Genomic DNA, 26,323 nt, shown 5'->3' with positions numbered 1-26,323 from the left:
TTCCTTGAAGTTGTTTGGGCTGTGGTCACTCACCCTAACACAAGGGTTTAAATTTCTTCGAAACAACCAACATTTTGTTGAAAATTTCAGAAATTTACCTTACTGATATGTAACCAAAATTAGTATTTAACTACTAATATTGATTGACATTTACCTTACCGATATTTAACCGAAACTAATATTTCAATCAACCCTGAAATTTTCATCAAAAATGAAATTGCAAACCTTGCCACCAAACATTAAATAATACTTTTTAACTTTTACACAATTCTTTTTTCTATCAAATTTTTCTTTGGAAATTAAATTATGAAAATTTTTGATAGCCTTTGGTTTCAAATGTTCTAGAATAAAAATTTTGAAGAACTCTAGACTAGAACGAAAAATGATCTTTTTAGGAGACGTTCTCTCTCCCCAAACTGGAACAATAGAGTGATAGAGATGAACTATAACCGTCACTTTAATCTGCCGGTCATAATAGTGCTAGCTCAAATTTAGGAGGAAAAGATAAAATTTGACTGAAATTTTGGAGCTATTTTGGAGTCATCCAAGCAGATGCCAGCATGGAATAAAATTGCAGAGGTGTCGAATTTCGAGTGGTTGGTTGAATAAATGTGTTGGAAAGGGTTCCCTACCTAAGAATCTCTATCATCCACTATATAAAGGTCCAGAGAAGACGAGCGTTACGTTTCTTTCATTTCTGACAAAACACACATCAGTGACTCATGGCTGCCTCACCGCCTCACTCCGATGCTCAGCTGACTCTCCTCCCTCCTCCTCCTCCTCCACCGGAATCCGACTCTCAGATCTCTTCCCTCCTTTACGGCAAGTTTCACTTCTCTCCTACCTCTACTAACATTTTCGATTCTAAACAATCAGATCCGAAATTGATTCACTCGCGATTCGTGCAGAGATCTCGCAACAAGTTCAAGCAGAAATGGAGGACATGCTCAAGTCGATCAGGTCAGTTTTGAATTCGTGCTGAAGAAACTGTTTGATTTTGATCGGGCGCTGCAAGTTTTGAAGTCACGATTTGTTGTTTTTCAGGGAAATTGATGAAAACTCTGCTCAGATAAATGAAGAGATTGACAAGTGCAAGGACTCTGCGCTCGAGAAGAAGAGAGGCTTAGACGAAACCAAAGAACAAGTCGAGAAAGCTGCTTATGCCGTTTTGCAGATGCTCAACAACAGAGCATAGCTGTAAGTTCTTCAATCTTCATCCTTATAAGTGAATTACATTATGCGAAACCGAAACCATGTTGTGTTCAATTATACATCATCGCCTTGTTTGAAAGATAAAGAAGAAGCAGATAGGGACTGGCGAGTCAATTAGTAGTACTGAGTGACTGAGATGACTCTCATAATATGTTATTTGGTAATGTATGGAATCATTGAACTCCCTGGTGTTCTTTGAATGGCATTTGATTCTCATTAGTTCGAATTTGAATAGTTTCGTACTCTTTATCCTTTGGAAGGTCTTGTGGTACTTTTGTAGAAAATTTTTGGAGAGTCTTTTGCTGATTCTTGTCTCAATTAGAAAAATATCTGCTAATCTCCAAATGTATGCAACTGAACTAGGTAGATGAAATTTTTTCCCTATTGGAGTCACCTATTTGGACAATGACTATGAATTATCACTCTCAAGGAGTAATGGTGATTGGCCCTGCAGCAGAAGTTTGTCTGTTTTTGTAAGACTATAGCAGTATTTTAAAGAAAGATGACAAGTTTTAAAGAATACTATTAAGTATTCATATAAACCAGAATTTTGATTAAGTTAACATAAGCCAGAATTTAATTACTCTTCAGGAAGGATACCTTTTAAAGCACATTATTTATCCATATAGTTTGCTATGTCATATGTAGTTCTCTTGTTCTGTTTAACTTTACTTCCATAAACGACACAGTATAAAGTCCCCCTGATCCCTTATTCTATAAAGCGTCTCAAGATGACAGTAGGATTGATATGCGTGCGTGCTAGGGATGATTGTACCTTCCATATTTGCATCTCCATCACAGTTCATGATTATATGTATTCTCATTTGATTCCATGGAACTGCAAATAACATGCAGTCATCATCATTAGCATGAAGTAATGAACAAATATTGAAATTGGATAAAGTTGGGATTACGACATGCCTATCACCGGAATGATTAGAAGATGTGATATCAATATCTATTTGTTCTACTATTTTTTTGTCTGTGTCACTTGACATGTTTGAATTATCTGAGCTTATGGTTTATTCAGCCAACAGTTATTAATATTTTACAACAGTGTAACAATATCAAATTCGAACTGAAATCATACTTTCTTAACTTTTCTAAATTCCATGTACTTTGTTGTAATGGAATTCGTTTTCTACATTCTGAAAGACTGAATGACCTGCCTGATGGAAAAGTTAAGTCTTGAGGATTATAATCCAGACAAGTAAAATCATATATCGATTCCTGCTATTTGAGTAGAAGTGATGAAGTGTACCTCTGTATTCAGGTCATCCAGCACCTTTGTTAGAAATGTATTTCTTCTTGTACTTCTTGTTCAAGTCCTTCAAGTGATGAATGGTATCTATGTAGATTTATGTTTTTGAAGTTCACGAATTGTATAAGGTGGTTATTTTCTGTTTCTTTCCTGTCAAATCATGATCATTCTATGTTTATTCGAGCAGAAAGCACCTTCGATATGTTTTCGCAAAGATGATTTTCAACTCCTTGTTTGAAGAACTTCACTAGAAAATTTCTTTTATTTCTCATTTCATAAGATTTTCCTTGAAGTATGTCAACAGTAACAAGGGAGGTAATGATATCTTCGGTATTACAGACCTGAGTGAAGTTTGTGATGATTAGCTTCTGTCTTCATTCAGTGGTTGTACTGTTTGCTTGAAATCTTGCCAATTGTTCCCATGACCTGAGAAACCTTTATGTTCTCACCGTATGAGGATGTGGGATATTGAAAAATACCCCAAACTCTCCTACTATTTCTGCAGCTTCTAGTTTTAACTAGAACTGACAAATGCAAGCCACTGCAATCCAAATAATTTATATATTTCACATTTGCATCATGTTTAAAAGTATTTTCCAGCATCCCAACATTATCTTTTTCAATCAATACCATTTATTTTTCAATAAGTATTCTTCCTTCCTTGACATGGTTTAAAGTTAATTTTTCTCTGCCTGATCTGCAGGTTGTTGGAAGCTGAAAAGAGACGTGTCAATAGGAGCTGTGAATCTGATCCAAAAGTAACTAAAGCGTCTGTCTTTCTGTAGCCTGTAGGAGAACATTTATTCTTGATTAACTCTAACTTGGTCTTGAGTGATATATAAAATATGTTTTCGAAAGAGAAAGTAGCCAAAATGAGGTTGTTATGATCTTTTGCAAGTCTTGGATCGGAATGAGATGCTTTTTAAGTTTTTAGATAGTAGAGTTCTTTTGCCAAGTCCTGATGCCTGAGACACTAGAGGAGAAGACCTGGCCATGGCGTTGGTTCATATGCCCAGTCAAGATAATGTGGATGAAGTTTATCTTGTTTGTGGATTGATCAAAATATACTGATCAATTTTGAACTTGGCACACATCCCTCGATGTATGTTTGGATTTTGATCCAATAGTGTTGTCGAGTACAAACAAAATCCTTTGTCCAGGTTACCAAAAAAACATGTCCCATTATTAACAAAAAGCATTTTGAGTGATGTGTTTTTCATCATCATCATTCTTCATTTTTAGTTATCTTTGGCAAATAATAATGTCAACGAGGCATACTTTATTTACTCTTCCTCAAGGAGTGTCAAGCCTTTTTAGGGTCTTAGATCTTGAAGATGTTCCTATTGTTCAAATGCCACATGAACTAATTACAACTTTTAACTTCAATATATCTAAGTTTTGAAAATAACAGAAGTTGTAGAGTTTTGGGAGAGGCCTAGGAAAACTTGATTACTTGTGTCCAATATTAGAGCTCTTGTTGGGAGTTGGCATTGCGTAGTTACAAAACTAACGACATCGATCTGCTGATTATTGATGTGGGCAATGTGCCTCCGAAATTGTTGTCGGCGACCTCAAACTCAGTAAGTTGTGTGGCATTGATCAATTTCTGAAACAAAACTCACTGTTTATCGCTTCCAGGGTTATTATCAGCAACATTGAACATCGTAAGGTTATGAAACTTTTGTATATTTGGCACCTGACCAGTGAGTTTGTTGAGTGAACATTGAAACCACATAAGATTCGTACGTTGCATTGGATATTGACCAAGGGATGGCGCCAGTAAATTGATTCATGGTAACGGAAAAAAATTGAAGGTTGGGAAAAGCATTGATCAAGTTTGAGGGAAGATTTCCTTGAGTTTGGTTTAGTACTACCTCGAAAGTAACTGTACCAGAGAGGTTATACATGTAGGCCGGAAGGGATGATACCAGACAACCTATTTAAGCCTGAAGACAAAACTGTTAATTTTTTCAACTAGCATAGAGAACTAGGGATGCTTCCTTCTAAGGTTTTAGCAGATGTAGCAAACATCTCGAGAGACGAAAGGTTCCCTAAAGAAGGAAGGATCTCTCCAGTTAAATTGTTAAATTGCAAATTAATGTTTCGAAGCTTTGACAAGGGACTGAATTGGGGAGGAATTTTACCCACTAGATTGTTTTTAGCAAGAACGAAGAGCATTGAGTTTCAAGCAGTTGGATATGTTGGGAGGAATTGTGCCAGTAAGTGAGTTAATGTTTAGACGCAATACTAGCAATCTATGCAAATTCCCAATTTTGAGGGGGGATATGTTGAGTGAAGCTATTGTTCTCGAGATTTAGCACTCTTAGATGTCCTATATGTGGAGTGAAACTATATGTTGATGGCGGATATATTGAGGAATTTAGAATTTTTTTTCTTTTTCAAATAGTCAATTTATTGGATTTACATGTAATTAAATAGATGGTAGGGTCCTCAACTTTACTCGCGAATTTTTTTCCTCCTAGTCCTCCAAGGTGCCGCACGCGCACAAGCTTGGTCAAGATTTTGCCGAGTTCCTCTCGTCCGGCGGCGCTCATCATCGGCATGGGGCTTGTCTCGTCGTCGGTGTGAGGCTGCCGGACGGGTGATGGTGGTCTACGGTTCTCTGGCTTCTAGGATTTGCAGTAACTCGATGTCGACAACGTGATCTGGTTTCGTTCTGGTTTCATGCCTTTCTGTGGCTCGGGCAGTCGTGGGATTCCGGTTTCAAGGGGCGGCGCGAACTGGTGTTGGATCCAGGCGGCGGCGCAGTGTCATTGACAGGGTGAGGTTGATCTTTCTGGGGCATAGGGGATCAGTTCCAGTTTGGTTCGGGTCGGGTGCTTTCGGGATTCTCTGATGGCCTCTCAGTGGTGGCTGCGTGTTGTTGGCGGAGTTTCCTTGAAGCTGGGTGGCGACGACTGGATTGCGGCATGGCGTGGAGGCGTTGGCTGCTTGCCGCGGGCGCGTGTCGATCTCAGCGTAGGGAGGTGGAGATGGAACTGAGCTGGGCCAGTTGTTGGGCCTTGGGTGCTGTTTATTCTTTGGGCTAGTTGGACTTTTTAGTTTTATTTTTTTCACTTGTTTTGGAACCCTAGGTTAGTTCTGCTCTCCATTTTGTTAGGGAATTACGCACTTTAATTTGTGCCTCTAGCAAATCCTCTAGAGTGGTAACGACGGAGGATTCTCGAGATAAGGGCTTAGGAAAGTCTTGGGCTTTCCTGGTCTTCTTGCCTACTACTCGAAATCTGGTCTTCTTCTACTTTCTTCTTAGTTTTCTCTAGTTGTACACCAATTGAGGTCTCTAGGCGACTAGGTTTACTTTTCAAAGAGAGGTTAGTAGTGAAGATTTGATTTCTTGTACTTAGGCTCAATAAGTGAGCGCATGTGTTAACAGTGAAGATACTTGTCTTTTGCTTGGCGGCTTATGCCATATAGATTTTAGGTATGAGACAGCATCTGATGTATGTGCCTTCTGGCCTTTAGTTAATGAAGCTATCCTTTTATCGAAAAAAAAAAATAGATATGAACGGTAACTTCATTTACATCTAAAAAGAGACTCTATGTGGTTGAAAAGTCGCTCCGTGGTCTACGAAAGTACAATAATCAGACAAAAACATATGATCCATATAGTACGAATTGTAGTGATGAACATAATAGTCATAGATATCTTTGGAGCTATAGACTGTTTCCCCTATACGGGGATAATAAGGATGAATTCAATTAATTGGATGATTGGTCATGTACTTCTCCACATTGATTATATCCATAAGTGTTATAACCAAATTGATTGTTGCCTTCATGAAATTCATTTGAGATCCCATTGTGCTCTATGCTTAAACTGATATAGTCAAAACTTAAGGCAGCTAAAGCAACATCAGATGGGGTACTTCAATAATCAGTTGCACCTCTAGTCCTCCTCCCATAAACAATCTTCTCTTGAGCACCATGACCAGCTGTTCTAGATCTGTGGGCTTCATCTTAGGTGGAATGATCAAAATTACTTTCACAGATAAATTGGTTCAATCATCCACCCATAGAAAATTGTCCATATATATTTATACATTTCACCTCCACTACCTTTCCACTTCCACCATCTTCATCATCATATTTGTCATAAGGAGATTACTTTTCACTCAGATTAGCCTTGAGAGAATTTCTCCTCACTCAGATTCACCTTGAGGGGATTATTCCTCACTCCTTGAAGGGATTTCTCCTCATATAGATTCGCATTTAGGGAATTACTTCTCACCTAAATTTTCTTTGAAGGTATTTTTCCTCACCTAGATTCGCCTTGAGGGGATTTTGCCTCACCCAAATCCGCCTTGAGAGGTTTCATCTCAAGGTATTTTTCCCAAACATTTTGTGCTACCTCTCTATTAGGTCATTTCCTGACTAGAAACCGCTGTTAAAATTTTACACCCCTACATAACCTCCATATTCCGTAATGTATGTTTTTCTGTGAATAATTGAGTAAGTGTTTGATTTTTTTTTTCTCTCATAAGATTTTACAGATATTTCTTCATTTTCTCGGAATATATCCTAAATATTTTATATATCGAAGACATTTGACAATATCGGAGAAATTTCGCAAAAACGGTGGAAGATAAGATATTTTCCCTATATGATATATCGACCACTTTAAAAATGGATATATAAGAAATTTCACAGATATTTCAATCCTTAGAAGAGATTCATTCCAATTCATTCCATGAGCTTGTGACCTGGTTGGGATCGTGTGGTATTTGAGCTTTGATTGCTAGTAGTGCCAGCCTATACGCCTCATTTGCCCCGAGTCTCATTGTTAAGGGATGATTTAGTTGCATGGAGGAGCTACAACAGAAAATGAATATTGCATTAAAAACTGAGGATATCAAAACCAATATCAGAACCAAAACTCCCATTTTGATTTATTTATTGTGTGTATTAACCAAACAAAAGAAGATATATTGTCCGTCGTGAAATAGGTGAGTTCCATGTGATGCATAACAAACTAATTTATAGGATAGGAAGATGGGCACACTACAAAAAAAAATTGCAATGGCTTCACCAGTTAGCGTCGGCGTTGTTTTGCCGTCGCAAAAAATTGTCTTTTCTCTACGGCAAAGTTACGCCGTGGCAGAACTTGCGACTGAGTTGCTGCGCCGTGGCAATTGGGGTAGCCAAACTCTAACATTCTACTTCGATGAACATTAGCCGTCGCAAAGTTTCACTACTTTGCTACTGCATCTAGAGTACCGTCGCACGATAGAATAAACTCAATTATAAACTATATGCATCTTCAATCTTTGTTCTTTACCGCAACCCTCTCTCTCTCTCTCTCTCTCTCTCTCTCCATTTTCGATCTAACCCATCTCCGGTCCATTTCACAGAACGCAGCAACCTGCAAGGCTGTAACCAGCAACCCATCGATCTCCGGTCTCCGAGCTCCGCCTCCAGCCTTTCAAGCCCCACCGGCCACCGCCGAACTCGGGGTTGGAGACTTGGAGCACTCCCGAGTCCCGAACACGGAACACAACGAGCAAGGCTGTAACCAGCAACCAGCAACCAGCAACCCGTCTCCGCCTGTCCGGTCTCCGAGCTCCGCCTCCAGGTATCTCACTATCTCTCTCTCCCTCTCCGTCTTCTTCTTCTCCTCGGCTCCTCGCCTCCTCCAGTCCTCCTCTTCTTCTCTTCTGAGTTTCTGATGGGTTCAATTTCAAATGGCTTTGATTATCTTTTGATCTTGATCTTGATTTTAATTAAGGTAATGATACTGATTGAGTGATTGGGTAGTTAGAAACGGGTTCAATTTCCTTTTGAATTTTTGATCTTGATCACTTGATGTTGATTTTAATTAAGGTAATGATACTGATTGGGTAGTTAGAAATGGGTTTGATAATTTGATTTCCATTTAATGTTGATTTCTTCTTCAATTGCAGTTTGTAAATTTGTATGATTCATGACTGTATCAGTTGGAAGCAGTCTGCTAGGTATTCAAAGTTTAATTGATACCCTTGTCATTTGTTTTCAATCAATTTGATGAAAGAGAGAAGAAAGTGACGTATCCCTTTATTCTCTTCATTATCTTTTGACAAATTATGGTTTTGTGCATGAGATAGTCCTGCCTGCTGGTGACTATTCCTTTGCTAAGAATAACAAGGTATGTACAAAGTAACCTTGATCAACTGTGCTCGGAAGGTGGCCTCTCTTCTTAATCTGAGAGTAGCATTGAATGTGAAGGCAACAGCACTGTCCGTTACGTCGTAAAGCTGTATACTTCTTTCATCTTATTGCTAGATGCTTTTATATTTCAATACATGATTATACATCAGGATACAGGTTGGTATTTTGATATTAACTTTACCAGGAAAAAAAAAACAATTGAGGTTGTTATACTTGATTGATATCTATACTGCATAAGGTAAACTATACTGACCTCTGATGGGGTTAAGTGAAGTACGTACGCTACGTACCTCCTTGCATTGCGAGAACTTACCTTGACCTTCCTTATCTACTAGGTGCTAGAAGTTCTCAGCTAAACTGATCTAATGGTAGGTGCCAAGGTGGTTTGGCATTGGAGGTAGAAGTTTAATTTTCTGATGATTTTCACCTTAATCTATTGGAGGTTAGTATAGTTGCCAATATTATTACCGTACAAAAGAAGGATTTTCTCACAAAGAGAAGATAATTGTAAATGAACACCACAATCATTTATTTCAAAGCAATCTCTGTTATTATCATTCTGCTTTCTTGTTAATATTGTTCTCTGATTAGTACTTGAATTCATATATTTTAATCTGACAGGGTCCTCAAGAGTCAAGACTCAAGAGGTTTAGTCTACCTGGCACGCTTCCACCTCAACTGGTGAAACTACATTACCTTAGAGAAATGTAAGAGCATTTATATAGCTCAAGACTTGAAAAATGATGTCTGATGACATTTCTGAAATAGTTATTTTTTGCTGAATGCCTTCCAACTTTTTTCATCTTTGTGCAGTGATTTGGTTTACAATTATCTTAGTGGTACAATACCAGCAGAATGGGGTTCAATGCAGTTAACTTCAATGTGAGCTCTCTCAATGTTTTTGATCATACATTACCAATTAATTAGAAGGCCTGTGCAGCTCTCTTGTTGTAAATCGCTTATCAGGGGAGATTCCAGTGGAGCTGGCAAATATTACCACTCTCAGATACCTGTGAGTTTTATGAATTTTTCTCAGTTATTGACCTTGTAGATTGGGTCGTTTACTGTCATCATCATCTATTTCTAGTATCAACAATCTTTCTTTTGTTTTAAAATAATCAGATATGGTGAAGAGAAATACATGGGAGTGGGCTTCGTGGACCTATCCCGTGTATCATATCTCTCCTGAGTAATTTAGAACAGTTGTAAGTAAAAGGCCTTTTCAATTTTGTTTAGGATTCCTTTTTTCCTTTTTTTTTTTTAGTGAACTAATCCTTTCTTTTTCCTATTGTGGTGTCATATCTATATAGGAGGATTAGTGATATAAATGGAACAGAGCAGGATTTTCCTATGTTGAAAAACATGACTGGCCTAGTCAAATTGTAAGTCTAGTATTTGTATTATCAGATATGGTGAACATGTTTTTTTTTTTTATATTTGATAAGGGTTTGTTAATACAACTCCGTTTTGTATTTTAGGATACTGAGAAACTGTAACATTTCTGGAGAGATCCCTCCTTACCTATGGACACTGCAGAAACTGGAAATGCTGTAAGTAAAGCTTGCGAAGATAATACATTTATTACATGTGATGTTGATGACCGTAAATGATAAGGGTTTATATTTTTGAATGTTGATAGGGATCTGAGTTTTAACAAGTTGATAGGAGAAATTCCAACAACAATCAGCTTAAAGCGTTTGAGATTCCTGTAAGTAGAAATTTTTGCTTGATTCACTTATAAACTGCAAGGTCCATTGCATGTGGTTTTTTCCTTAAAGTTTCTGGAAAATGCTGAGACATCTTTCTGGGGAAGGGACGAAAGTGCTGTGTCACACATATGGGCACACAAATGCACCTACATAAGTTTCGGATATTTTGATTTTATAGCTCAAACAATGGTCATACAAGATCAAACAAATGCAAGCTTACTATTTAGGTTTGGTGTCTGCTTAGATTTTGATTTTTGTTTTATGTATGATTTTTGTTTGGTGCTGCTTTCTGTAGATTCTTAACTGGCAACTCTCTGAGAGGAAGTGTACCAGACTCAATCTTCATAGATGGAAGCAATGTGTATGTGTCGTCATTTTGGATGCTTCATATTATTCCTTTTTCTCTATTCATATATGCAATTTACTTTCTCATGTGTATATTATTACTCACTGGAATTCTAGGACATCATCACTTCAACCTTGTATGCAATTTGCGTTATGCTTGTAGAGAAGAAGCAAGTTGGTGCTAGACATATAAGTTGAAGCTAGTATCATACATTGGGTTTAGTGTCTTATGTTTACATGTCTGAATAATAGATCTTTGCTTGATTGTTGTCTAATTATCATGAGTGAAAACAATACACCGTTGTTAATAATATATTTTCTCTTCCAAATTAATTGGCGGTTTATGCCTGTTCAATTGAATTCTTGTTTTCAATTGAATTCTTTTTAACAGGTAAAGTAAGGAATAATGTTTGTATTTTGATTATGGCTTATTGGTTTACTCTACAAGTAAGGAATGTTGCGTGGTTCTGCATGATTTAGATGCTTGTGTGTTTTGATGTGGACATCCATATGTGGTTGCATCTATTAAGTTTTGGATTAAGATGCTGCTATGTAGTACGTTTTGTAATTTAATCGATTAATAGTAGTGTTATATTGCTCAGTTGCACTAATGTAAAACTTTTGATATCAGGTTGAGGACTAGCAAAAGAAAAATCAAAAGGCCAATAAAGTACATTAACTACCGGGATTATACACGGTAATTACTTTTGCTTATGTCCTAAGTTTGGGATCATAGAGATTACATTTCCAAATATGACTGCTCTACAAGGGCAAATCACATAGTTCCAGATGGAACTTTGTTTTGCTTCTTTCTTTTGCCTCTGCCAAAATTCATGATTTGCCTTAAGAAAATCTGTGTTAGTTATTATGGTATAGGTGATATGTGGGCTGAGTTTCAAATAAGTTTATAGCTTAGAAAATGGAATCAATAATACCGTGGTATGGTATTTATGCAATTGAGAACTTTCTATGAAAAGGCTAGAAGGTTTAAGATTATGGTCTTGGTGTCTTTATTGCTTCTTGGTACATATGAGTTATCAATAATCATGTGCCATGTATCGTGTATTAACATACATTTTTGTAATTATGTTGCAGTGGAGATATGTAGGATGCTATTGATAGCGTATCAAAGGCTTCTCAAAGTAAGATATCAAAGGCATTTTTGCAGCAGCCCCCTATTCAGGAACTAATTGGAAGGGATCTTCATGATATATAATGAATGGAAATTCAGACATATTTCGTGGTAAGTATGGAACTATGGATTTAGCATTCTTCAAATCAACTACTCTAGCTTTAATCATAGAAAGACATGGATTTAGCACACTTGCTGACTCAAAATGTCAAAAAGTAATTAAGAGTGGTAGTGAAATATTAATTGTATGTACTGGTATGAACAATATCTATGTCATGTGTACATCTCCCATTAATTTTCCAGCTTTTTGTTTCTTTAATGAATGCTTGAAGATTTCTGACTTTCTGTTATAGGAGGCTTGCAACAACACTAGAGTAATTGGTACATGAAGTAGATCGAGGAAGATCCCTGCAAAGTTCATCTTGAAGTAGCTAGAGGAAAATAACTAACTTGTAAAGCTTAATTATCGATCTTGTAAATTTTGGTAGAAGCTTCATTCATTTTGTAACATTTATGAGGAAAATTAAAGTGTAACATTTCCTTTTATATAAGCTTCATTCCTTTTTGTATAGTTTTCATTCATTAAAAAAAAAAAAAAAAAATCGGCCTGCATTTGCATGCCGATTTTTTTTTTATTCATAAATAATATTTTTGCGACGGCATTTTTGCCGTAGCAAGTGACTTATGGCGACGGCAAAAATCTTCCGACGCCGTTGGTGGCGTCGCCAATGGTATTTGCCACGGCAATTCGCCGTCGCAAAATTATTGCGACGGCAAACGTTTTGCCGTCGCTAATAGTCTTGCGACGGCGAATTGCCGTGGCAAATACCATTGGCGACGCCACCAACGGCGTCGGAAGAATTGCCGTCGCAGAGCCGTCGCCAATGCTCTTTTGCGACGGCAAAAGAGGCTTTTGCTACGGCATTGCGCCGTGGCCATTGTAATTTTTTTTTGTAGTGGCAACCAACCAAAAGTACTCCCTTTCTTTCCAACTCTTGTTTCCCAAATATACCAATTGTTGGTGCATGTATAGATTTTATTTTATTTTATTTATTTATTTATTTCTTTTAAACCAAAGAGAGGGAGATATATGCTGGCGCCAAAAATCAGGTACAAGTTCATCAGAGTCATAACAATCAATTATGATCAAGATGAGCACTCTTTGGTTGACTTAATTAATTATTGCTTTCTTGCGAAAGACGACTGACTTAATTCGATCACTTGCTTTCCACCTAAGACGACTGACTTGTTTCTTATCTTAAATCTAATGTGGTTTCCTCTATCAAAGAAAAATATCGATCATAAGGGAAGCAGAAGCACCAAGACGGGTAGCAGAATCTATTATAGCTAGGAAGACTTAGAATAGATGAGAAGGACAACCACTGACGACTTGCTTCGTGCTTCCAACTAGTACCCATACTAGTAGTGTAGGTTTTTTTTTTTTTCTTTCTTTCTTAATTTTTTCCTACAAACAGTCGTAATTAAGCACCAAGACACTACTAGAAAAAGGGCCTAAGGGGACTAATAATATGTGTGCCCTTTGATACCTATAGGGACAAATATGTGTCCCCATTGAGCTATAGAGACATATATCATATGTGTGCCTATTGCTAGTGTTCCTATTGCTAAATGGCACACATATCTCAAGCTCAAGTGTCCCCATATAAACCCCATGTATTCTAACTTCATCCAAATACATATTGAATGATATATACTTGTACTGTTCACAAATACAAATACTTATTATTTCAAATGGGGACAGAAGCAACTTCTGTGCCTATATCTCCAACAAGAGCATACCTACAGTGTCATACAATACACAATCACTTTTGTACGTTCAACCAAATTTTCAACATGAATCCAAATATTAGCTTTCCTACACAAATTTCATTCATTCAAGAGCAATATACAAAAGTGGTCATTGTTCTCCCATACCATAATAATTACATGATTCAGTTCATCTCTGCCCTAACCCAAGCTAGTATTGCTATATCTAATATGGCAGAAGCCATTACCCAAAAACATATATAATTCATCTCCAATATTGACAATAAAAGGACCAAAAATGTACTGTAATGTGAAATTATGAGATGAATCATAGATACCAGCAATATGCTTCAAAAGCAAACTTCATACAGTTTCGTATCCTAGTGTCCAAGTAAAGACACATACCCTTCCATTGGAGTTGATTGCACTTCTTGGATCGGTTGAGGTTGCTTCTCTGCGATATTAGTAAGTGTTGCTGTTAGCTTCTTAATGCTATCAGGTCCACCACTTAATATACTATGCAAGGGATTGTGAATACGAGTCTCAATATATATCGCGAGAAACTGCTAGCTTTGCAGTTTGTATTTCCAGGAACATCAACCCACTCTACTCCAAGTCCATACCCTCGAACTGCATTTCCTGTCTCTGGTCCAAATTGCTCACCGAACAATTCATTCATAAGACCGTAGTAAGTTCCCTACCATTTAGGCGCTCCCTTTGCTCAAGCTTATCCAATTCCAACTACAGCAAGATCAAAAACTAATTTAAAGTAAGCTAATTAAAGAAAATAATTGGCACCATACAAGTAGCCATGTATACAAAGCTACAGCGAATATCACAACACTTACAAAGATTTTTTCTGCTTCGTCATTAATTGGCAGGGTACCACTACCATCTTGTTTTGGTTTGCTGTGAATCAATCGCCAGAAAGTGCAGCGATCCATTACCTTCCCTTGGTTTGCAAATTCCTGCCAATCCATGATGTTATACAATCAGCCACAAAATGTAATCCAGAACTACTTATCATGAAGAGAATGGGTGAAAAAAGCTATGTAAAAACTAAAGGCATGCTTTAACATTTCTGTTTAAAATAAAACTCATTGTAAGTGCAGCAAGAATGAGTAAATTAAACATGGCACCTTATGGTGTAAAAGGATCAGAAGGCAGCTATGAATACACTTTTCAATCAATAGTTTGCAATGGGATCAGAATACACTTTATAGTAGTGTATCTCAGCTCATTATACCATGCTGTCAAATTTGTTCAGAAGATTGTACCAAAAAGCAATGACATTTTCTTACAATTTAACTTCATACTTGATGACATCAGTAATTAAAAATGCTACTGCCAAAATGATTCATTCCAAATCTAACATAGTCAATACTAAAACCTGCGAATAAGAGAAACATGTAAGCTTCATACTTTTACTCTACAAGAGATCAGTATCATGTTGATGGTGTTTAGGGGAAACCAAAATACCATTCATGAATATACTTTGAATTTGGTCTAGATATTTAATAGTCTCTGCCCATCAGAAAATTGTATCAAGTACATGATTGTAATTAAAGTAACCATTTCATTATGTTTCTGTAGGCAGGAAACAATTCATGTCAATGACATTCTTTATAAACTAACATTATCTGTCATTTGACAAAAAAGGGAGCATCAAAACACAAAGGGTCAATGAAAGGGTTGGTTTTCTATCTGCAGCAAATCGAAGTAACATCTATCATTCCATAAACTTACTATTTGTACTGTTCCTAAATATCAAACTGGGTCAATGAAAGGGTAGATTTTACTGCAGATGGAAATCAAAATAACACCTATGATTCCACACACATACTATTTGTACTGCTCCTAAATTTCAACATCAAAATCAAACTCTGAAACTCTTCAGAACATCCTATGGACTTATAGCTAACCAAATAAATATACTACTGAATTTAAGATTTAAAGTATGAGGATAACCATTAACACCTCCCTAGGCTTAACCAAGAGAAAAGAAATCACCTTGCAACTTGTGAACAAAACCCAAAAAAAACTAAAATACTTGTAGCAGTAATCTGCCTTAAAGAAGGACACATTTGATATTTTAGTAGCAAGAAGTTATAGTCTTCTATCTGCTTTTACAATTTCCTCATCAGTCCAAACACAGACAATCACAAAAGTTTAAGGTTCAAGAAACGATTACAAAACATAGGAAACAAAGATTCAGATTATGTCCTTGTCATGAACCCTAGTTCTTCAAAAGCAGGTATACCCCTCGTACCCCGAACTGCTAAGGCTCCATGTTCCCGACACACGTTTTATATGCTAATTTAACCACATGAAAATAATGAAAGAACACTTTTTCAAAAAAGTTCTTAATCATACATCGCACGCATACAACTGACTACAAATGCAGATCCATCGCCATTAATATATAAGGCACTCTAATTGATCCTCCTCTTAATCTCTACGGCCCAAGAGCCATGAACCCTAAAAGAATCCAAACCAACAACATAACCAAGTCTGCTACAGACTTTACATATCAGCAATCCATACAAAAACCAAGTCTTTCTTGTCAGAGAGTAAGTAAAGATAAATAGATTCCCAAAGTCTCATAGTAGACACCATCCTAAAATAGAACACAAAATCATACACACAGTAGTTTTGGAGGAAAAGAACCAAACCCTTGCTCAACCTATCCATAACGATTTAGAATTCTCAACAGCTCAACCAACAAGAAAACATCAAAATCAAACATTCAAAACAAAAAAAAAGAAGCAAAGTTATGAACTTACCGCCATCTCTCCCTCTCCAACAGATTCAGAACAGCCCCAAAAAATGTCAGAGCCCAATATTAGTCCTTTCACCAAACCCAGAGGCCGGAGCAGTGGGAGACAATTCTTCCGGGGACTGGATCTGAATGGAGGGTTGAGCGGGAAGAGGAAGAGGGCGAAGGCTTCCATCTTCTGACGGAGATGAAGCTCACCGTCCCAGGAGCCGGAGAAGGAGAACTGGCCGTCGGGATTGATAGATGCTAAGGATGGAGCGAGATCCCCTTTGCTATTTAACATCCCCTCTCTACATCCTCGGTCCTTTCAATTATAATCGTATCTATTGAGAGAGGAGACATGAGCTTAAGGCAAGGCTAAGGCAGAGAGAGAGAGAGAGAGCCTCGAGAGATGTAGGTACCTTACAAATACGTATTTCAGTGCATATGTGGTATTTTTATCAAATAGGGACACTTCATCTGTCCCTTTTTAAAGAGGAGAGAGAATGTGGAGATAAAAATACATATTTGCAATATGTATGTGGTATTTTTATCAAATGGGGACACTTCATTTGTCCCTTTTCTAACTAAAGGCACACATAATTTCATTTGTCCCTATTGCTCACTTATAGGCACACGTCTCTCATATGTCCCTATTTCATGTGTGCCCTTAGGCCCTTTTTCTAGTAGTGAGATCAGTAAGCAGCACTAATATAAGTCAGCATGCATATCATTGCATACTGTGGAGACCTTAGAAAAGAGGGTGACTGTTCTTATCCAAGGCCAGAGACCTTAGAAGTCCGACCATAAACTGTTATTATTATCTAAACTCTCCGGCCTTTTCTGTTTACCCTGTTTTGTGTTTAGGTATCGTATGTTACACATATTGATTGTCCGCTGGTTTCTTTTGTACGTTGTTAGTGTGTATTGTGTGGTTACAATAGTCAAGACAGCAATCTAATTTCATGCATGGCGATGGAATGTTTAGGAAATTAAGAGGGAAAAGAACATTACCTAAATATTTATTGCAAAATGAGCAATTAAATTTAGATAATTTCACAGTATATGACACAAGACTTGTAGTTTTTTTTCTTGTTCTCCTTTTTTTTTTTTTTTGGCAAAAATGGCACTCGATTAGTTGCATTCCCAATTTGTTCTCAGCTGTGTACAAAGGTAAAGGTTTGAAGATTAGGAAGGTTTTTCCTTTTTTTTTTTTTTCGTGCAATTAAAGGTTAATTAACAAGAGCAGAGAAGTTAGATATATAGGGGAGGATAGTGCAAGACAACAAATTAAGCCTATCGAGACAAATATATGATATATTTTCAATATATTGGCCTAGTAAATGAATGATATGTAACTCTTACAAGCCTGTTAGCATTTGGTTAAATTATTCCAGCCATTGGGCAATAGCCGAATAATCGATCATGCTGTAAGATTTATTTCCACTACTGTATACACCAACTTAAACAGATATGTAATATGTTCATAATTTACTGCTGAAGGAGTAACAGCTCTAGATCGAGCTATTGTTTGCTGCAGGTGTTCTTATTTTGGAATGAACTTAAGCAAACTAAAAAGATATGCTATTTGGAAATAATATTTTTTAGTACATAGAAAAATAACTGGGGAAATTTAAGGCCGGGGATTTCCTGAATCATGTTTCACAATTGCTAGCGAGAACAGTTCTGTACTGAACTACTGATCATTATAGAATTGATCGAGAGCTATTCTTCATGTTACCTTTTCCTCTGAAAGATAACAGAAAGAGAAAAAAAAAAAAAAAAGGGTGCTGTTTAGCTTTGTGGCTCTGATACCATGAAAGATAACAGAGAGAACAGAGAGTTTGTGGAAAACCTCACACAGAGAGGATCAATTGTATTGCTTATTTATATTACACCAGATACATGTAGTACGGAAAGTATTAAACACAGATTTACAAAGAGATTACAGAGGCTAAGCTTAGGCATCAAGTAGACTTGGCCTCCAAGGCTGGAATCATTTAGAGGATTCTGACCTGTTCTTCAAGGCACAACGATTCTGTTCATCATCCTCTACCCCCAGTCAAAACTCTTAAACATTACATTATGAAGAAAACCACTTACAGTCATCTAGGAAAGAATGAAAGAAAAAGAAAAATGCAGTACATGTCAACTCTTTTGTTTTACCAACAACTTTTTTGTTCCAAGGTCTCGGGTCTTCTCTGTTTTCCTCTATTTTGTTCAATCATATATATTGATTTTCTTCAATAATTGTACTTTCTAATTTGTATTTCAGTAATCAATTACACTTTACCACATGATTAATTCCACTAGGGAGACAGTTTTGAAGGAAGATGCTTGAAATCGTTTGGTAAAAAGTTGTCTGTTCTAAAATATAAAAATAAAAATTGAGATTTCAGATATATTCATGGGGATTAGATCTAAAAAAAAAAAACCAAAATTTGGATCAAGTATGAACTCTTATCAATTGAGTTTGCTGCAAGTTGGGTTGATGCACTGAAACTGAACAAACTGACAGTTCGAAGTTGATTCCCCTCTTCACTGATCCTAGTGGGATCATGAGTTTCAGACTTGGGATATATACAAGATGTTACTCTCTTTTATTCTTTTCATTACATTGAGGGCTCAAGGCTTCAGACACGCAGTTACACACTAAATACAAGACATAGTAGTAACAAAGCGAACAGCAAAGACAGCATATATCAATTGCAAAACAAAAAAGATCAATATACAACAAGCATGCAGCACATATAAAAGCCTTCACAAATCAGTAACATTTTAGAAGGTTCTAGCCAAGAAGATTACCCCTAATTGCGTGCAATTCAGATGCAACATCACTAATATCCTTTCGGTTTGTTGGGGATTCGGCAGAACAGGCAATTCCAATTTCAAATATCAAAGTCAAGCACCCATCAATTTTTTGTTCTCTCATACTCTGTGTGTGGGCTTCTTCGACGTTTATATTGCGTCCTTGAAGAACAAGCAAATCTGCAATGTCTGCAACACCTTCAGGGAGAGCTGTCTTCACAAAATAATGAAGATTCAAGCCGTCACTGAACATGGGATCAGTGGGTCTCTTCCCTGTAAACATTTCTAACAAGAGAATGCCAAAGCTGTAGACATCCCCATATGTCGACACTCCACTTCCCATACCATACTCTACAGTTTAAAGAATGTGATAGACATTTGTCACTACAACTGTACTTAAAATAAAATAGCACTCATCAAAAGGTAAATGAGAGAGATAGATGTGAAGAATACGAGGAAAGTTACCTGGAGCAGCATAACCAACAGATCCTTTGATTCCGATGGAGCTTGATTGATTTATAGAAACATTATTGGTTGGTTCCGAGAGAAACCTTGAAAGCCCAAAGTCAGAAACATGTCCAGTCAGGTCATTGTCCAAAAGAACATTACTTGGCTTGAGATCACAATGAACTATTGGTGTTTCACAGTGGTTGTGAAGATAATCCAATGCACAAGCAACCTCAATGGCAATGTTGAGCCTCTGAACAAGGCTTAAACTTTTGGGTGCTTCTATCACCTCTTCATTTCTAGTGGATGGATGCAACCACTCATCTAAGCTCCCGTTGTCCATGAACTCGTAAACAAGAGCCCTAAAATCATTGCCGCTGAAATCATTACTTGAACATACAGTTAAGATCTTGGCCAGATTTCGATGCCTGATATTTCTCAAAGCCTTACATTCAGCCATGAAACTCTTAGATGCTCCTTGGTGTAACATGTTAAGTACCTTCACAGCGACAACTCTATCATCAACAAGAATTCCTTTGTACACAGACCCAAAAGCACCCACACCAATCAAATTAGTTGAAGAAAAACCATCAGTAGCTTTCAAGAGTGTAGCGTATGAAACTTGCAAAATAGAGTTCTCCAAAGTGCTTAATTTAGTTTCTTTCATTTTCTTACAAAGAAGGAAAAAAGACAGCACCATAGCCAATCCCAAAAGTGTGAACCCAGAGACCAAAGAGATCATTAGTTTCATTTCACGGGACAATCCTCCTCCATGGGACTTACACACAGGAAGTCGAAGGTTAGCAATACCGCCACAGAGTCTGGTGTTTCCAGCAACTGAAGTCGCACTTGCATTCTTAAAAACACCATCAATTGGTACTGCTCCCCAAAATTGATTGAAGGATAGATTGAGATTCTCCAAGTTTCGAAAGCCCTCGAAGAACTGTGGAATATCTCCAGAGAAATTGTTGCGAGAAAGGTCTAAATCTTGAATCCCTCTCAATTCCTTCATAGATGAAGGGATGAGCCCGTTGAAGAAGTTGCCTTGCAAGTGTAGGACTTCTAAACTTTGACAACTACCGAGGCTACTAGGGAGTTCTCCAGATAACATGTTGTTAGAAATGTCTAGCTTACCTAGAGCCTTCAACTTTCCAATCTCAACGGGAAGGGAACCAGTAAAGTGGTTTGTTGACAAGTTCAAAGAAATTGATAAAGAGAGGAGACCATTAAGTAATTGTTGAGGTATTTTGCCTTCTAAGCTGTTTTCAGAAAGATCCAACTCTTGCAACCCGTGACATTCTCCTAGGCTTGAAGGGATGCTGCCATTGAGATTATTTCTATCCAAGTCAAGACTGTTTAACATTGTTAAATTTCCAAGAGAAGATGGAATGCTCCCTGATAATTTGTTGCTATAAAAAGAAATTAACCCAAGCCTTAAAACTTTCCCAATGTCAGCGGGGATGCTACCTATGAAGTTGTTTTTCTCCATACCGAGTACTAGCAAGTTCCCAAGATTCCCTAACCCAGTTGGGATGCTTCCATGTAGGTAGTTTCCTCCAATTGCAAGCTTTTGGAGATTGGTTGAGAGATTGAATATTGATGTTGGAAATGTTCCTCCAAATTTGTTGTAGCCGTAATCCAACGTTGTCAGCTGTGTGGCATTGATCAAGTCTGAGACAAAACTCAAGTCACCTAGTTTACCGCTTCCAAGATTATTATTGGCGACGTTGAATGTCACAAGGTTATGATGATTTCGTAAATTTGGCACATGTCCAGTGAGTATGTTAGAACTACATTGAAACGTCATAAGATTTGTCGCATTGGATATTGACGAAGGGATGGTACCAGTAAATTGATTAAAACTAATGGAAAAGAATTGAAGGTTGGTAAAAGCATGGTTCAAATTTGATGGAAGACTTCCATGAATTTGGTTTTGTATTACGTCAAACTCAACTATACCAGAGAGGTTATAAATGCAGGAAGGGATGATGCCAGACAACCTATTTACGGACAATAAGAATACTGTTAATTTTTTCAACTGGCATAGAGAACTAGGGATGCTTCCTTCTAAGTAGTTAGGACCTAAACCAAATTTCTCCATAGATGAAAGGTTTCCCAAAGAAGGAGGGATCTCTCCTGTTAAATTGTTCAATTGCAAAGAAAATAACTGAAGCTTTGACAAAGAACTCAGTTTGGGAGGAATTTTACCCACTAGATTGTTGTGACCAAGATGGAGAGTGCTGAGTTTGAAGCAATTTGATATATTGGCAGGAATGGTGCCAGTAAGTGAGTTTTCCTTTAGACGCAATACCTGCAATCTATGCAAATGCCCAATTTGAGGAGGGATTTGATGAGTGAAGCTATTGTTCTCGAGATTTAGCACTCTTAAGAAGCTTAGATTTCCTATGTGTGGAGATATGGATCCCCCCAAAGCTAGAGAGAGCAGCTCCAGCTTCGTCACCCTTTGGCGATGTCGTCGACTGCAGGTGATGCCGTGCCACAGGCAAAAATGAAGGGATTCATTCCATGAGCTTGTGACCTGGTTGGGATCGTGTTTTATTTGAGCTTTGATTGCTAGCAGTGCCAGCCTATCCGTCTCATCCCCCCCAAGTCTCGTGGTTAAGGGATGGTTTAGTTGCATGGAGGAGCTAGAACAGAAAATGAATATTGCATTAAAAACTGAGGATATCAAAAGCAATTTCACAGACAAAAATCCCATTTTGAATTTTTTTTTTTTTTTTTGTGTATTAACCAAAAAAAGGAGATTGTCGTTGGAAATAGGTGAGTTCCATTTGATGCATCAGAATTTGATGCATCAGAAACTAATTTATAGGATAGGAAGATGGACAACCAACCAAAACTCCCTTTCTTTCCAACTCTTGTTTTCCAAAGACAACTAGCTGTTGTTAGTCCATGGGGAAAAATTCACCAACGGTGTCTGGACACTTAGGGGACTTTCAGAATGATACCTGAACTTACAAAGTTATCAATGTGATACTTGGACTCATTTTTTCGTATCAACATCATACCTATGACCAATTTCCGTAACGGCTTCGTGACGGAAATTGGCCGTAGGTATCACATTGATACGAAAAAATGAGTCCAGGTATCACATTGATAACTTTGTAAGTTCAGGTATCATTCTGAAAGTCCCTAAGTGTCCAGACACCGTTGGTGAATTTTTCTCAATTTTGCACGTGCGATGCACGTGAGTCACTTAATGAAAACAAAAGGACCAATTTACCCTCAAATTATTTCTTTCTTTTCTTTTCTTTTCTTTTTTTCTTTATTCTTCTTTCTTTCTTTCTTTCTTTCTTTCTTCTTCTTCTTTTCTGGTTTCTTCTTCCCCTGATTTGAATCATCAAGATTCAAATCATCTTGCTCGTCCGATTCCCACCGCCGATCGCCGATCAAACACCGCCGCTGCGTCTGAATCCACCTTCATGCACCACAGATGTTTCTGGTTCCCCCAACTTCAAATCCTATAGCAAATTGAAATTGTGCATTGAGGCTTCACCGCTCACTCCGAGTTCATCCCCGCCGCCGTCACCAATGACTTGACCACAACAACCTCCACCACCGCACAACAACGTCGTCCTCCGCTGCTTCTCGATTGGGTTTGGGGATAAGGACTGCTTCTTCCTCCACCGCTAGCGAAATCGTGGAGGCTCAAGGCCACATTCTAAGGGCCACGACCAGCCTAGCAAGGTCGTCGATTGGCTAATCAAGAAAGCCAAGGCCGCAATCAACGAGCTCGACTAGCTGCCACTGTGGAGGTGGTGTTGCATGTCGGGAACGAAGGAGAGGATGGAGGGGTGGGATTGGAGCTGTGATTTGAGAGTGGAGGGCTGGCGCGGTCTGAGTTTCTGATCAATGGTGTATAAAAGGGGGTCAGAGGAGAGAACGAGAGTGGTGGTGGTCAAGTCATTGGCGGCGGCGGCGGGGATGAACTCGGAGTGAGCGGTGAAGCTTCAATGCACAATTTCAATTTGCTATAGGATTTGAAGTTGGGGGAACCAGAAACATCTGTGGTGCATGAAGGTGGATTGAGACGCAGCGGCGGTGTTTGATCGGCGATCGGCGGTGGGAATCGGACGAGCAAGATAATTTGAATCTTAATGATTCAAATCAGGGGAAGAAGAAACCAGAAAAGAAGAAGAAGAAAGAAAGAAAGAAAGAAGAATAAAGAAAAAAAAAGAAAGAATTTGAGAGTAAATCGGTCCTTTTGTCTTCATTAAGTGACTCACGTGCATCGCACATGCAAAATTGGGAAAAATTCACCAACGGTGTCTGGACACTTAGGGACTTTCAGAATGATACCTGAACTTACAAAGTTATCAATGTGATACCTGGACTCATTTTTTCGTATCAATGTGATACCTACGGTCAATTTCCGTCACGGAGCCGTTACGAAAATTGGTCATAGGTACGATGTTGATACGAAAAAATGAGTCCAGGTATCACATTGATAACTTTGTAAGTTCAGGTATCATTCTGAAAGTCCCCTAAGTGTCCAGACACCGGTGGTGAATTTTTCCCTTAGTCCATGTGTCAAAAACTGAGTTATCAAAACCAAATTCAGAGCCAAAACCTACACCTACACCTTGATTTTTTTTTTTTGTTGGGTTATGAATCAAGTAAAAGTTCATTAGTCATAACAATCAGTGTATAGAATATATGATGAAGAGGAGCACACTTTGGTTAACTTAATTATTTATTTCTTGCAAAAGACGACTGACTATTTCTTTTCTTAACTTCATTGGGAAGAAGAAGCACCAGGACCTGTAACAGAACCTATTATAGCTAGCTAAGGTAGACTTAGAATAGATGATAAGGACAACCACCGACGACTTGCTTCGTGCTTCCAACTAGTAGTGTAGAGTTTTTTTCAATAGAGACTACAGTGATAAGGACAACCACCGACGACTTGCTTCGTGCTTCCAACTAGTAGTGTAGTGTTTTTTTCAATAGAGACTACAGTGATAAGGACAACCACCGACGACTTGCTTCGTGTTTCCAACTAGTAGTGTAGTGTTTTTTTTTTCAATAAAGACTACAGTGATAAGGACAACCACCGACGCCGACGACTTGCTTCGTGCTTCCAACTAGTAGTGTAGAGTTTTTTTCAATAAAGACTACAGTCAATCGTATAATGTGGGGAGGAAAATGAAATAAATAAAAAAAGAGATTGTTGAAGAATGGTGACATTTAGTGTGCCTTGTCAAACTAGGATTAGTTCTATAGTTATAATGAGAGAGATTTCCTACTCCAAGTTAGACTAGGAATCCTTGTACTCCAAGATTATGTAATTTGTAATCCGTATATATAGGGCTTCTATTATCAATGAATACACATAACTATTCTCCCAATTCTCTCTACATTCCAATTTCCTTAAACACGTTATCAGCACGAGCCCTAACCTTGAATCAGAAGCCAAAAATAATTCTTTCTTATTCTCTAAGGTGTGAAACCCTAGGACCCTACACTAGGATTACCTAGTGTGCCTTCCTGCGCCGCCGCCCGTGCCTACCTGCACACCTACGCAAAATCGGGTCAGCCTCGCACGCGTGCGTCAGCCTTGCTAAGCAAGATCAGGTAACAAGAAAATACCAAGTGTTGTAAATAATTATGGCTAATATCATGTAAATAGATGGAGAGTCATATATGCCTTTCACTATAGATTAGTGATTGATAGGATTGTGAATAGGAGTAATTGATGTTGCTATTAAACGTTGCCTATTTGTATACATCATGTACTCCTATATAAACCCCCTCATGGTGAGATGAATAGAGACATTCTATTCTATGTGTCCAAACTCTCTCTCTCTCTCTCTCAAAAACTTTTCTGTTTCACAACACGTTATCAGCACGAAAACTCTAACCCAAGCCCTAGCCAGGAAAACCCCCCCCCCTGCTGCAGCCTGTTTGCACGCCCCGAAACCTCTTGATCGGGACCTCAGATCAAAATCTTTCCTTCATGAAAGTTGTTCATCTCTGCCTCTTCTATCTGCCCTCCAAATTTCAGCCCCATTGGAGTCGTTTTGAGACCTGTACACCATTCGAAGTGGGAGCTGTCCAGAAGAGGCGAATAGCTCTTGGATTGGCTGAGAAGACAACCTTCTCAGTTCTGCACATATAAACTGAAGATTCATCCGCTCTTCATCAAGTAATGTTTTCCAAAATCTAATTTTATATTCATACTTATTGAGCCTATTGATTGAACATGAAAAATCCTCCATGATGCATGAACCCTAAATTCTGATTGTTTTATTTGGAATATATATATATATATATATATATATATATATATATATATATATATATATATATATATATATGTTTTGGATTGTTTGATTGGAAAAGAAAAGAGAAAAATTTATGGACTGCAACTATATATCTGTAGTACTTGGTCCATTAGTACCAAATCAATATCAGTAACATCAATTCAACAAGAAAGAAAAAAGAAAGAAAAAAAAACAGATTGTGCAGTTGCTGGGTTTCGAACCCAGCTAAAATAGGTACCAACTCAACATGTTGTCCGCTGTACCACTATGGCAAGTTAGTATGTGTTAACACTATTTAGTATTAATTCTGCCAGAAGCAGATTTGAGGCCAATTAATTGGTGATTGATCAACCCGTGATTTGATTTTGATTGATTTTATCCAAAGCAATTACCATAGTAATTTATGCTCATTACCACAATCACTTCATTATCACATTGAGA

At 37.8% G+C, this 26,323-nt stretch overlaps 4 protein-coding genes across 4 annotated transcripts; 2 read left to right on the top strand and 2 right to left on the bottom strand.

The window, feature by feature from the left end:
- Positions 1 to 673: 673 nt before the first annotated feature.
- On the top strand, positions 674 to 3,714 carry LOC133715768 (uncharacterized). The gene is made up of 4 exons (XM_062142404.1): positions 674 to 822; positions 909 to 960; positions 1,045 to 1,197; positions 3,177 to 3,714. The coding sequence occupies exons 1-3, from the start codon at positions 723 to 725 to the stop codon at positions 1,193 to 1,195; spliced, it is 303 nt and encodes a 100-aa protein (XP_061998388.1). The 5' UTR covers positions 674 to 722; the 3' UTR covers positions 1,196 to 1,197; positions 3,177 to 3,714.
- Positions 3,715 to 8,456: 4,742 nt separating this feature from the next.
- Positions 8,457 to 12,388, top strand: LOC133714078 (probable LRR receptor-like serine/threonine-protein kinase RFK1). Its single transcript, XM_062140130.1, has 10 exons — positions 8,457 to 9,342; positions 9,449 to 9,647; positions 9,758 to 9,840; positions 9,946 to 10,017; positions 10,114 to 10,185; positions 10,275 to 10,343; positions 10,640 to 10,705; positions 11,321 to 11,386; positions 11,785 to 11,932; positions 12,175 to 12,388. Exons 4-9 carry the CDS (start codon positions 9,986 to 9,988, stop codon positions 11,795 to 11,797), a joined length of 318 nt encoding a protein of 105 aa, XP_061996114.1. The 5' UTR covers positions 8,457 to 9,342; positions 9,449 to 9,647; positions 9,758 to 9,840; positions 9,946 to 9,985; the 3' UTR covers positions 11,798 to 11,932; positions 12,175 to 12,388.
- Positions 12,389 to 13,676: 1,288 nt separating this feature from the next.
- On the bottom strand, positions 13,677 to 16,760 carry LOC133718342 (uncharacterized). Its single transcript, XM_062145167.1, has 3 exons — positions 16,372 to 16,760; positions 14,437 to 14,556; positions 13,677 to 14,329 (listed from the first exon to the last, which is right to left on the bottom strand). The coding sequence occupies exons 1-3, from the start codon at positions 16,645 to 16,647 to the stop codon at positions 14,264 to 14,266; spliced, it is 462 nt and encodes a 153-aa protein (XP_062001151.1). The 5' UTR covers positions 16,648 to 16,760; the 3' UTR covers positions 13,677 to 14,263.
- Positions 16,761 to 18,096: 1,336 nt separating this feature from the next.
- On the bottom strand, positions 18,097 to 22,363 carry LOC133713395 (probable LRR receptor-like serine/threonine-protein kinase At3g47570). Its single transcript, XM_062139401.1, has 3 exons — positions 19,617 to 22,363; positions 19,149 to 19,502; positions 18,097 to 18,395 (listed from the first exon to the last, which is right to left on the bottom strand). The coding sequence occupies exons 1-3, from the start codon at positions 22,315 to 22,317 to the stop codon at positions 18,340 to 18,342; spliced, it is 3,111 nt and encodes a 1,036-aa protein (XP_061995385.1). The 5' UTR covers positions 22,318 to 22,363; the 3' UTR covers positions 18,097 to 18,339.
- Positions 22,364 to 26,323: the final 3,960 nt, after the last annotated feature.

Source organism: Rosa rugosa, chromosome 6 (genome assembly GCF_958449725.1).
Source record: "Rosa rugosa chromosome 6, drRosRugo1.1, whole genome shotgun sequence".
Taxonomy (NCBI): Eukaryota; Viridiplantae; Streptophyta; class Magnoliopsida; order Rosales; family Rosaceae; genus Rosa; species Rosa rugosa.
This window is presented reverse-complemented; position numbering and strand designations above follow the sequence as displayed.